Source organism: Danio aesculapii, chromosome 11 (assembly GCF_903798145.1).
Source record: "Danio aesculapii chromosome 11, fDanAes4.1, whole genome shotgun sequence".
NCBI lineage: Eukaryota > Metazoa > Chordata > Actinopteri > Cypriniformes > Danionidae > Danio > Danio aesculapii.
Window position 1 is genome coordinate 10928199 of NC_079445.1, and position 13939 is coordinate 10942137.

Sequence of the window (13939 nt, forward strand, 5' to 3'; positions counted from 1 at the left end):
GCAATATTTATTCACAAAACATCATTTCTAATTCTCACAATAAATCAGAAATGAAGTTGGTTTACAATTTATTTTAATTTTGTTGTACTTGTGACATAGAGTGATGAAGATCTTTTCTATTCTAAATTGCGGCTCGCTATGTTTATCTGCAAAATATTTATTTTTCTTTTTAATTTCTAATTTTTGCAATCAATCAGAAATCAAGAAGGATGGTTAAATAAGAGCTATATAAAATCTCCTTATATAGTGTTGTGATATTACAAGTATGAAATGTCATTAAAAAAAATTAGTATATATTTGCAAATATCCTTTCTGTGATTTGATTATTAGTAATTATCTTTCAGCAGTTATAATAAAAACTAACTCCTGTAACAGCAGTGAGAAAGAGAAATTGTAGGTCACCTAGTACCTTTTGAATGTGTATATCCATGTCATTTTATATAATTTTTTTCATAATTTCAATATTTACAGTTCCAGTAACTTTACAGGAAAAAATAACTGCTATCTTCTGCCTCCTTTGTCCTTTTTTACATATCAAATACTCTTTACTAATGTTTTCAGGGTTGTTTAACTTGAGGCAGATTGTTCTGGCTAAGGTGGACCAGGCGTTGCACACAAAGACTGGGCTTGACCCAGCTGAAGAATATGCCAGACTCTGCTTGGACATCCTGGGAATTCCTTCTTCACCAGGTAAAATGAGATTTGTGACCCTGGACCACAAATGTTTTATTTTGCGCAGATATATTGTCTGGGTAAATTATATAGTAGTCAACATTTAAAGTGGATCAAAAAGGTTTTTTAGAATAGTCCTAACCAGAGAATGGGCATTGTTCAATAAATTTGACAAAGGTGATGATCCACTTCTAATTATAGATATATATTTTTTAATGCCAAAAATCATTAGAATATTACAAAAAATTTATTTTCCATGAAGAGTTTTTGTAAATTTTCTACCATAAATATACCAAAACTTAATTTATGATTGATAACATGCATTGCTAAGAGCTTAGTTTGGACAACTTTAAAGAACTCCAATTTTTTTCCTTTTAACAAGATATAGAATAAGTCTATTGTGTCTCTAGAATGTGTATGTGAAGTTTCAGGTCAAAATACGCATCAGATCAATTACTACTTCCTGTTCAAAATGAACATTTTTGGGTCTAAGGGAATTGTAGCTGTTTTTGAGCCTTTAAATGAAAATAGGTTTGTTTTCCCCACCCACTCTTATGACGTCAGGGTCTGATGTAAGGATAAACACAGCAAAATCATAAACAGAAACATAATAAAAACCAAGATCCACAAGCAAAGGCCATTACAATGTTCACTGTGTGTGCGCTCGAACAGTCACCCATGCAAACACACCTGTGTGTTAACAGGTGGTGCTGTTTTTGCTCATCTACTCGCGGCAAATGCAGCACGACTGCCACCAAATAGTAAGGTTAAATATGCTGCTTTAGAGATCTATTATAGCTACTTTACTGTAAAAAAAAAAAAAAACTGATTTAACCAGGACTGCTGTTATGTGATTGAAGCATCCCAGTTATAGTTGTGTACGCTATGCAACTGTGCTTATTCCAGTGGTTATAAAAGATGTGGCTCAAAATATTTCAAAATGCTTAAAAAAAAAATAATCAAACAGATCTCTTAATCCCAGTTTCTTTGCAAATCCTGTCTTGTGGACATGTTTATATGCATTAATACTGAGACATGGGGATACGTGCATGTCAATCAATATCAGTGGGCAGAAAAAAAACACACTTCAAAATTGCTGGGATTCGCATCTTATTTCAACATCAGGAAATTATTAAAAAAGAGACTTGATGTGTTTATATCACTCCAGTTTTACTCAGGGTTTCCGCGGGGTGTTAAAAAGTCTAAAATTTAAAAATTTGATTTTCTTTTTTTTTCTGTAGTTCAATGGTGCATCTAACCTGTCTTTAGTACTGTTCAATTTGAATACATTTATTTTACCACTAATTTTTTTGATTTTTGCATTTTCTCTTTACGTGTTTTTAATATTGCAATGTAGGTCTTAAATTTACTTAATGGTCTTAAATTTGACATTATGATAATCTGCAGAAATCCTGTTTACTGTGGACACACTATAACGACACACATTTCTGTCCAAACAGGTTACAAAAGTTGATTTTTGCATGATACGTGCCCTTTAAAGGTGGTTTTCTCAATATTTAGGTTTCTTTATATAAAACTCTTGCTTACTCCCAGGGCCATTCATATTGAAGTTGATATTTAGCCACACCTTATTGGAGTTTCATAACATCTAGTTTTTATGAGGTGGGTTTTTAGCTCAACCCCCAACCTGGAGAACATACACGCATACACTACGGACAATTTAGCTACCGCACATGCCTTTGGGCTGTTTGGAAACCAACTCAAACACAGGGAGAACATTCAAACTCCACACAGAAATGCCAATTGACCCAGCCGTGGCTCGAATCAGTGACCTTCATGCTGTGAGGCGATAGTGCTACCCACTGTGCCACCGTGTCACCCTTTTATTAACCCTTAGATTGCAAATTTGCCTAACAAACCGTACATGAGTGGAAAACCCACTTATTCAGCTTTCAGATGATGTATAATTAAAATGAACACAAACATCTTCAATTCATTTATCCAGTTTAAAAAAAATAATAATTTATCTTCATTTTGTGATTTAACATTCATCAATAACTTTTTTCTTACGGATTTATTTATTAGTTTTTTTCCCTTTTGTGCTCTTACAGGGACAAACATGCCTGCCACATTTGGTCACCTAGCAGGAGGGTATGATGCTCAGTACTATGGCTACTTGTGGAGTGAGGTGTTCTCCATGGACATGTTCTATGCCCGTTTCAAACAAGAAGGTGTTATGGACCCTAAGGTTAGCTTAGCCTAGTTATTATAATTCTTGTTTTTTTAAGTAAACCTTTTTTTGTCTACTCATGTTGTACTTTTTTTTTTGTTAAACAGGTGGGTCTGGACTACAGGAAGTGCATTCTGAAGCCAGGAGGCTCTGAGGATGCTGCTGACATGCTAAAGAAGTTTCTGGGAAGAGAACCCAAGCAGGATGCTTTCCTCCTTAGCAAAGGGCTCACGGCTGATGTGGAGTCTGGCACCCCCTGCGCCTGCTGACCGCCTGAACGCTAGGCCAAGTTATAAAACCTCAGACTGATACCTCTCAAAAACCCTAAAAAGCTCATTCACTTATCACCACCTCTCCCGAATCACACTTCTGCAAAGAGCTTTCACTATGGATGTATGAAACCTTGTTTTAGATTTGAAAATTGTATTGAAATCTGTCTCCTAAAAGAAAAAAAATCTTCAAATGATGGGCTTGTTTCGTTTTTTTTTACCTGTTTTCCTTGCAACATAATGAATTCCCTTTAGAAAAGTAACTGCTTCATTGCACTCATAACACATCATTTGCTGATGTCACATCTGGGGTACACAACAGGTCATTAGGAAAGTATTGACTTGGCGTTTTGTTTATAATTACACTTTTTTTTTTTTTCATGATATCAAATATTATGTCCAGGTCATATTCCACACCAAAATAAAAAATACAGGGTTCATACGGTCATGAAAAACCTGGAAAAGTCATTGAATTTTGACATGGCAATTTCCAGGCCTGGTAAAGTTTTGGAAAAACAGAAAAAAGTTTGGGAAAAATCATGGAAATTAGTTTAACAAATATCTGTAAACTTAAATATAGGTTAGTTGCCTTTACTTCTTTTTTGTCTATGGCCAAAAACATGGTCTTACATTATAAATGCTGTGTAAGCATTCATTCATTCGTTTTCCTTTGGTTTAGTCTCAATTTCAGAGGTGGCACAGCGGAAAGAACCGCTATGTGTAAGCATTATCTAAAATCTTTCATACAATTAGATTTATTTTAAAAAAATTTAACTAAATATATTGCTGTGTGTTTTATGAAATGCTATAATACATTTAAACGTGCATTGTTTTTTTATTATTATTTACCATGTATACATGGATATTACATTAAACATTAGGTCATGAAACTTTACCTGAATGTCCTGGCAAAATCATGGAATTTTTGTTGTAAAAATGTGTATAAACCCTGAATGAAATGAGCCTAACGAAAACTTTAACTTGCTTAATGTAGTAAGTGAATTGTTGAAATAAAATAATGTATCCCACACCAATGGTGGAAAGAGTACTGAAAAATCATACTTGAGTTAAAGTATTATTACTTGACTAAAATGTAGTGCAAGTAGAGTAAAAGTATCTGTTGTAAATATTACTCAAAGTATGAATAAAAAGTAGACCTTTCAAAAGTACTCAAGAGTATTGAGTATTATGCTGTAAAAAGCTGATGCATTTACATGTAATTTGTGGATGTGTGTAAACGTAAGATTCTGTAGTGCATTTAGTTATTGTCTAGCAGGCACACAACATCATAAGACGTTAATATTAGGTTAGATTTAGGTCGTGACATCAGGTGACCAAAATTCAATGTCTAGCCAGTGTCTGAGGACAACGTTATTTTGATGTTCAGTAACAACTTTAGGTTGTTGATTTTAGGTTGTGTTAGAAAGTGACCAAAATCCAGCGTCATATTGACATCAAATACTGACATTTATTCGTCAGGTATGGCAACCAAAATCCAACATCTGATAGACGTCATAGTGGTAACGTCCACACAACGTCAAGCTGTCACATCGTCAGACATTGATTTTAGGTTGGACCTTGATGTTGGGTTCTGATGTCAACCCAATTTTCATTTCCAAACAGAATGCAACGTCAATCTGACATCATGTTGACATCTTGTGCCTGCTGGGTGTTTAAGGACATTTTGGTCATCATACAGTAAACATCTGTCATCTCATCAGTGACATGCATCTAAACAGTCTCTGCTCTCTGGGTCATTGCGTGTAAAGATTTTGGACATCTTTTTGTACACTTTTAATGCTTCCAAATAGTTTGCTGCAATTATAAAGCACCCATGTCGTGAGGTAGTTCATATGATGCGATTTACCTTCTATGTACGATTTGATTGGACAGGAATCACAGGACTGATTTTTCTAATCTGCATAGACATGAAAAAAATTAAGTAGTGGCTCTGCAGGTTGAAGGAAAGTAGTGGAGTAAAAGAAAGTTTCCGATACACAGAGGTGGGTAGTAACGAATTACATTTACTCCGTTATATTTACATCAGTAAAAGTAAGGTGTACTTTTTGAGTACATTTAAAATGTGTGCTTTTGCTTAAGTAAACTATTTGAGAAAAATAATTACTCTTCGCTACATTTGGCGGTGCTCTTCCATTACTGTCAAATGATAATAAATATGATTCGTATGACTTGTTTGCAAATCGCGAGGCGCCGCATTGGAGAGGTTGTGTCGCGAGAGGTTGCTATAGAGACGCGTCTCGCTTTCAATGATGGCTGAAGACGTGGGAGAACTGTGGTTTCGAGAAGGTCAGCCATGTCTGTACAGTGAGTTTATCGGACTAGGTCACCTGCAACATATACATGAATTACAGCTGCAACCTGAAAAAAACACGTAAAGTGTCAATATTAACCCAATTCGAACCTTATTAATGGTAACTATGGGATAAATAAAGAAAACTGCTGTTTAACGGAATAACTGATTAGCCTTGCCCTGTTAACAGTCATTCACAATGTTAACTATTAAAAATATAACATGTAACAGTTATAGGCCTATTTCACAAAATGGCGAACGAGACCGGAGGTTAGGGAAAACTTTTTTCCTGTCGCGCCTCTCATTCATTCATTGTCATAATGGAGTGTGAACTTGTTTTTTCTCAGTCATTATTAAACTTACCTACTTTACAAATCGCAGATGTAGTCCGTTATCTCAACAATAACAACAAGCATAGTAGTTACAGCACCACCTGTAGCTAGCAGTATGTTAGCATAGGATCTATACATACACATACAAATATATATACACACACATATAAATACACACACACAGGGTCGGCCATTTATGTGGATACACCTTAATATAATAGGAATGGTTGGTGATATCAGCGTCCTGTTTGTGCCACATTGGTATATGTGAGGGGAGCTTGTAAATAACTCATGAAAGAATAAAGTTACGTTTAAAGGGCACCTATGGTGAAAAATCTACTTTAATGGCTGTTTGAACAGAAATGTAAGCATAGTGTATAAACTGTCATATTGGGGTGAAATAAACACACCCAGTCCTTTTTTTTCAAATTTAACAGCAAAAAAAAAAACAAAAAAAAAAACAGTGGACCAATTGGAGCTGTTTTCAGATGGACCGCAACTTTACGTAGGAGTGCGGTCCCCCCGCCCACCAATATTGATTGACAGCTGTGCATATTAACATGTCCTGGTAGTCACGTGTATAATCATATCAACAAGAGAGGATGAGCGCAAAGCAACCGGGAATAAAAGGTCTGTTCAGTTCGCTTGGATCATCAATCATCATCAAACGTGATTAAGAGTGAGTTTTACAAGTTTAAAATGTTTTAAAACAGAGCACGTGTGTAATGAATTACAGAGATTCACTTAATCAGCACAGCCGCGTGTCCGAACAATTATAAAAGAAGACGCTTCAATCTCGGTTTGTGGACATTAACATAACAGATACGAGTGCAAAGCTTAACGCGCTGTCTCTTTCTGTGTGTGTGTGTGTGAGTGTGTGTGTCTGCACTATGTGTGTGTGTCTGCGCTATGTGTGTGTGTCTGCGCTATGTGTGTGTGTCTGCGCTATGTGTGTATGTGTGTCCGCGCTATGTGTGTGTGTGTCTGCGCTATGTGTGTGTGTGTGTGTGTGTATGTGTCTGCGCTACGTGTGTGTGTCCTCGCTGAGTGTGTGCGTGAACTTTGTAATGACATTGTGTGTGACTCATTTTTGCAACTCCACAAAAAAATGCATCAAATACTGATTGTTAAAGTTCTTACTGTAGTATTTCTCACACACGTCATGTGAGATCTGCTTCCTGAGGCAGCCGAGGGTGGCGGTTGCTGACAGGCACGTGGGAACGGTGGGCGGGGAGGACTAGCCTTAAAGGCTAGACACTTCAAACAGCTATAATAAATAAATATAAATAATAAATATAGACACTTCAAACAGCTATAATAAATAATCTGATGGGTGTTTTGAGCTGAAACTTTACAGACACATTCTGGGGACACAAAAGACTTATATTAAATATGAAAAAAGGAGTAACCTATGTGCCCTTTAAAACCAAGCACACCATTGTTTTTCTTGTGAAATTCCCAATAAGTTTATTAAGGTGTATCCATATAAATGGCCCACCCTGTATATACACACACACACGCATATATATATATATATATATATGGGGTGCTGGTATGATACCAGCACCCCACTTCAACTGATTGCGTATACATGCTCCTGTGCTGCTGGAAGAAGTTTGTGCAACCATTTGGTTGCAATTCTTTACTCTTTACCAGATGGCACATTTTACTCTCCGTACCAAGAATGTTCCGGCATGCATGCTTTTTAACACAAAAATATATGGTCAGAATTATTAGACCCCCCCCCCCCCCCCCTTTGTATATTTTTCACTAATTTCTGTTTAACAGAAAGATTTTATCAACAAAACATCTTTGCCATGATGAAAGCATGTGATATTTTACTAGATATTTTCTCAAAGTGACATTTAAAGGCTTAACCAGGTTAATCATTAACGATGGGTTCTATAGACAATACAAAAAATAGATTGCTTCTGGGGGCTAATAATATTGACCCTAAAATGGTTTAAAAAAAATTAAAAACTGCTTTTATTTAAGCCGATATAAAACAAGTGACACTTTCACCCGAAGAAAAAATATAGGAAATACTGTGATAAATTCACACGCAGGTTTCCTGTGAATGCTCTGGTTTCCCCCACAGTCCAAAGACATGCAGTACAGGTGAACTGGGTAGGCTAAACTGTCCGTAGTGTATGAGTGTGTATAGATGTTTCCCAGAGCGGCTGGTAGGGCATCTGCTGCATAAAACATATGCTGGATAAGTTGGCGGTTCATTCCGCTGTGGCGACCCCAGATTAATAAAGGGACTAAGCTAAAAAGAAAATGAATGAATGAATGAATAAAATAAAATGAAAATTAACTAGTAACTATTTACTTGAGTAATTTTTTCATCAGATACTTTTTACTTTTACTCGAGTAACTATTAAGATTGTTACTTTTTTCTTTTACTTGAGTAAAAATTTCTGAAATTACTTGTACTGTTACTTGAGTATAGATTTTGGATTCTCTACCCACCACTGCCGATACAGCACTAAAAATCTACTCAAGGGAAAGTTAAATTAAACCTTTATAAAACTACTTAGTAAATTATAATTTCTGAGAAAAAGTACTCAATTACAGTAGTTTGAGTATTTGTAATTTGTTACTATACACCACTGTCACCCACACACATAAAACGATTCTTTTATAAGTACAAGACATCAGTTATCAGTACAAATCGTCAAATACAGTTGAAATCAGAATTATTAGCCCCCCTTTGATTAAAAAAAAAAAAAAAATTATATTTCCTAAGTGATTTTAGCAGAGCAAGGAAATGTTCACAGTATGTGTAATAATATTTTTTCTTCAGGAGAAAGTTTTATTTGTTTTATTTTGGCTAGAATAAAAACAGTTTTTAAATTTTATTTTAATCCAAGGTCAAACCTATTAGCCCCTCTTAGCTATATATTTTTTCGATAGTCTACAGATCAAACCATCGTTATTTACCCCAACCTGCCTAGTTAACCTAATTAACCTAGTTAAGCCTTTAAATGTCACTTTAAGCTGTATAGAAGTGTCTTGAAAAATATCTAGTCAAATATTATTTACTGTCATCATGGCAAAGATAAAATAACTCAGTTATTAGAAATAATTTTATTAAAACTATTATGTTTAGAAATGTGTCAATAAACATGGGAGCTAATAATTCAGGGGGGCTAATAATTCCAACTTTAACTGTATGTCAAGTTTCAAACGTGTGTAGTTAAAATGTTGTTTAGAATGGCTTAAAATATAGACCATTTCAATGTGGTCCTGTCATTGGCCCATGAACATTTCCTGCTTGTTATCAAACTATTACATAACTGTAACAAGAGTAAATTCAATCATAACTGTTAAAACAGCTATCATGACATTATTTATCAACATGTGGCTCTTTTTGGATTCTTGGAAGCTATGAAAATTTAAATTGTAAAACAGGAAATACATTGGAACGATTGTTTTTGTTTACATCCCTCAAAATGCTCTATAGGAGGCATTACAATCAGAATCAAGAACGCAATAATATGCAAGTACAATGACAAGTCCTAGTTTGTCCAATGCATTACACAGTGTGTGTGTGTGTGCGTGTGCGTGTGTGTGTGTGTGTGTGTGTGTGTGTGTGTGTGTGTGTGGTTTTTGGGGATGCAAATTTGTATAATGATATGGGAAAGACCTAGGTACAATGTTGAGGTGGTTTATGAGGACACGCCTTGTGTCCTTGTAATTCAAAACTGTTAAAAATCATACTCAACTGGGTCGTTTGACATTCAAAATCTGCCACAGGTCTCATGTGAAGGTTGTTTTAGGGGCAGGGGTAGAGAGGGGCAATATAAGCGGTTTATACACCTATGGAGAGTGCACATAAACCACCAAAACCAAGGTGTGTGTGTGTGTGTGTGTGTGTGTGTGTGTGTAGATAAATAATGGATAGATAGAGAGTTTCATTCATTCATTTTTCTTTGGCTTGGTCCCTTTATTCATCAGGTGTCGCCACAGCGCAATGTCCCACCAACTTATCCAGCATGTTTTACACAGCAGATGCCCTTCCAGCTGCAACCCAGTACTAGGAAACATCCATCCACTCATTCACACACATACACTATGGCCAATTTAATTGATTCAATTCACCTATAGCGCATGTTTTTGGACTGTGTGGGAAACCGGAGCACTTGGAGGAAACCCAAGCCTGCTGTGAGGTGTCGGTGCTAACCACTGAGCCACCGTGTCGCCCCAGATAGAAACAGATCTAAAAATCATAATTTGACCATTTTCACAAAGTATAATATAGGATAGCTAGATCTCTCTTTTAAAATAATATTAAACAAGGGTTGCACAATCTTTCCTGAGGCGAAGTAAGTTTTTATAATGATTCAAAGAACCAACATGACACCCTGTTCCTTAGTGAGCAAACAGACTTCGGTTATTCCCTCTCAGGACTGCAGACTTCTGAGCACATTAGAGAGGCTTGAAACAAACAACAGAGTAACAATTAACAGGCACCAAGGTTTGTTAACAGCGCTATAAGATCACCTGCTCCTGTGGGAACGCGCTCGGTTTATCGGCCTCATAGAGTCTTTGACGCAGGTTTTTAATGGTGATTAGACAAAACGCTCACAAAGACCTTCGACTCTTCTTCAGAAACACAAAGCAACAGTTTATGCTTTTATACACTTCAGGTTAATTAAACATAGAGCAGCTGCTCGTGTTCTCCAGGGACTGATCTCTGTGGCAGGCGGTGGCTCGTAAACACCGGGTCTCCCTCGGCCTTCCTGATCTCAGTGGATAAAATGACGGCGCTGAGGAGAACAAACAAATGAGCTGGTGCACCGTGCAACAGAGAGCTGTTTACTTTTTTCGATTAATAAGATACAGCTGAAAAGTCTTTAAAAATTTGTCAAATGGCTGGATTTATATTCACTTTTTAATATTAATTTCATTTCTCAAACTAGCAGTGATGCTCAGCGCAGTACCGTAGAGCTACCCGGATGTCGGTGTTTGAAGAGGACTGGAATATTCTGGATTAACTAAGGTGTGTTGGTCAGGATGGATGTGGTGGAGATGAGTGAGGCTCTTGGGTTGGAGGTTTTGCGGGGACAGAGCGCTGATTCTCTGCAGCCTGCCTCCAGGATGGTGCGGGTGTTCATCAGCTCCACTCACTCAGGTAAGTAAGGCTTGCACTTCTTGTTTTAGTGCATTTTAACTTAAATTATTCATTAAACATTTTTTGCTCCATGTTCCATCTCATGGAAAACAAATATTTTGCAATATTGAATTTAAATGGTTTCTGTTTTTGTTTGGTCTTTTTATGGGTAAAGAGTACAATCTCTTCAAAATGCAACACAAATGTTCATTTATTTTCTTTCGGCTTAGTCCCTTTATAATCAGCGGTTACCACAGCGGAATGAACCGCCAACTTATCCAGCTTATGTTTTACACTGCAGATGTCCTTACAGCAGGAATCCAGCACTGGGAAACACCCATACACTCTCACATTCACACATACACTACGGCCAATTTAATTTATTCAATTGACCTAAACCACATGTGTTTGGACTGTAGGGAAAACCGGAGCACCCGGAGAAAACCCACGCAAACAAAGGGAGAACATGCACACAGAACTCCACACAGAAATGCCCACTGACCCAGCCGGGGCTTAAAGCGACCTTTTTGCTGTGAAGCGACAGTGCTAACCACTGAGCCCGTTCCGCACAAATGTTTATTATTCAGTAAAAACATTAGTCTAAAAGTGTGAAATACATTTATGTGACCCTGGTCTTAATTTTTAAAAAAAATGTTTGGTTGGAATTGACAAAAATACATTGTTTAAGTCACAATGATCAGTTATATTTTATGCCAAAAATCAAGTAAAGATCACGTTCCACGAAGACTGTTAAAAATACATGAAAGTATATAAAAATACATATAAAATACAAGATAAAATAATTAATTTTTTTATTTAAAAATAAAAAAAAACTTAATTTCTAAAAAAAAATAATAAATTGCTAAATTTCCTTCTGTAAATATATACAAATTATTATTTTTTGATTATCAATGTGCATTGCTAAAAATGGGATTTATAGACTTTTAAGGGTGAATTTATCAAAATTATATTTTTTTAAATCCTCAGAATCCATATTTTCAAATAGTTTTATCTCTTCCAAATATTGTCTAATCCAGAGATGCCCAAAGTAGGGCCTGCAGGCCAAAGTTGACCCATGCTAACCTTTGATTTGGCCCGCCATCCCATCTGAGAAGAGAGGGAGAATGCTGGGTGGTTGGGGTGAATTCGTTTGATAGAGATCGACAATTCGAAATTAACGTAACCTTTAGTTATTTGTTTTATTACTAAGCTACAAAAAAGCCAACTGAAATTAATTGATTTAATTGTTGTAAATGAATCAGACTTTTAAAATGTAAATACTGTCACAATACTGTGACAGATAGAGGACAATTCATTGCGAGCAAATCAAGGTAATGGTTGGAGCAGCTCGACTAGTGTTTTTCACTTCAAACTCCATATGGGATTATGTTTTTACTGTAATAAGTTTATTAGTAAATGTTACAAATGATACTGCATTAGTTAATACACTGTAAAAAAAATTCAAAGATGATTTCTTGGTTTTACTACATTTTTTTTAAGTTAAGTGCTTGTAAGCAAAATTTATTTGGGCTGAATTTAAACAAACAAATTAAGTTGAACATTAACAAATTTCATTTGTTTGTTTGAATCCAACCTATATGAATTGTTTGCAACAATTTTACAGAAGTCATTTTTTTCAGTGTATGATTCAAAGCAACGTTTAATAGTTATTTTTAAATATTACTGAATTAATTAGGAATTACCCATGGCAAATTTAATATTTACAAGTTTGGTATATATATTTGACCCACAACCCTCAATCAATTTTGCTTTTTGATCCTTTATAGGAAAAAAGTTTGGGCACCCCGGTCTAACCCTAACAAACCATAAATCAACAAAAAAACTATTTAACAAATTACAAATACTCAAATTACAGAACTTGAGTAGTTTTTCTTTAGTTTTTCAGAAATTGTAATTTACTGTGTGGAGTTTGCATGTTCTCCCTGTGTTGGTGAATTGAATAATCTAAATTGTCTGAAGTGTATGTGTGTGAATGAGTGTGGATGGATGTTTCCCAGTACTGGGTTGCAGCTGTAAGGGTATCCGCTGTGTAAAACATATGCTGGCGCTTCATTATGCTGGGGCGACACCTGATGAATAAAGGGACCAAGACGAAGAAAAATGAATGAATGAAAGTCTCTATCCATCCATTATTTATCTACACACACAAACACACACACACACACACGCACACACACACACACACACACACACACACACACACACACACACACACACACACACACACACACACACAATGCTGTAATTGAGTAGATTTTTCTAAGAAATTGTAATTTACTAAGTAGTTTTATAAATGTGTACTTTTACTTTTCCTGGAGTACATTTTTACTGCAGTATCGATACTTTTACTCCACTACTTTCCGTCAACCTGCAGTCACTACTTTACAATTTCTTGTCTATGAGGATTAGACAAATCAATCCTGTGTTTCTGTCCAATCAAATCACACAGAGAAGGTAAATCGCATCATAATGAACTACCTCAAGACATGGTCGATTTATAATTGCAGCTAACTGTTTGGAAGCATAAAAAGTGTCCAAGAAGATGTCCAACATCTTTACACACATTGACCCAGAGACTGTGTAGATGCATGTCATTCATGAGAAGATTTACTGTAGGATGACTGAAATAGCCTTAAACACCCAGCAGGCACAAGACGTCAACATGACGTCAGATTGATGTTGTACCTCAACGTCAGGGGTACATTGTATTTTGTTTGGAAATTAAAATCAAGTTGACATCCGAACTCAACATCAAGCCGACGTCAATGTGCAACAGTCAACCTAAAATCAACCAAATATCAACATCTAATGATGTTACAGTTTGATGTTGTGTGGGTGTTACCACTATGGCGTCTATCAGATGATGGATTTTGGTTGTCATACCTGACAAATAAATGTTAGTATTTGATGTCAATATGACGTTGGTTTAAGATGTTGCCTTGACGTTTCTAACACAACCTAAAATCAACTAAATATCGACATCATCCGACATCGTTATTGGACATCAAAACAACATTGTCCTTAGAC

The 13939-nt window shown here is 35.9% G+C and overlaps 2 protein-coding genes across 3 annotated transcripts in view; both read left to right on the top strand.

Annotated features, from left to right (window-relative positions):
* thop1 (thimet oligopeptidase 1) overlaps positions 1-3329 on the top strand; it is a 29403-nt gene extending 26074 nt beyond the window's left edge. For both annotated transcript variants that reach the window (XM_056468498.1, XM_056468497.1), the window contains 3 exons: positions 562-690; positions 2745-2881; positions 2971-3329. In XM_056468498.1, the coding sequence (XP_056324473.1) occupies positions 562-690; positions 2745-2881; positions 2971-3132 (428 nt within the window). In that variant the 3' untranslated portion in view covers positions 3133-3329. The remainder of the gene's footprint in view (positions 1-561; positions 691-2744; positions 2882-2970) is intronic.
* Positions 3330-10794: 7465 nt separating this feature from the next.
* The window catches only part of nwd1 (NACHT and WD repeat domain containing 1), a 51961-nt gene continuing 48816 nt past the window's right edge, over positions 10795-13939 (top strand). Inside the window, exon 1 of the mRNA XM_056467714.1 lies at positions 10795-10912. Coding sequence (XP_056323689.1) covers positions 10795-10912 — 118 coding nt within the window. The remainder of the gene's footprint in view (positions 10913-13939) is intronic.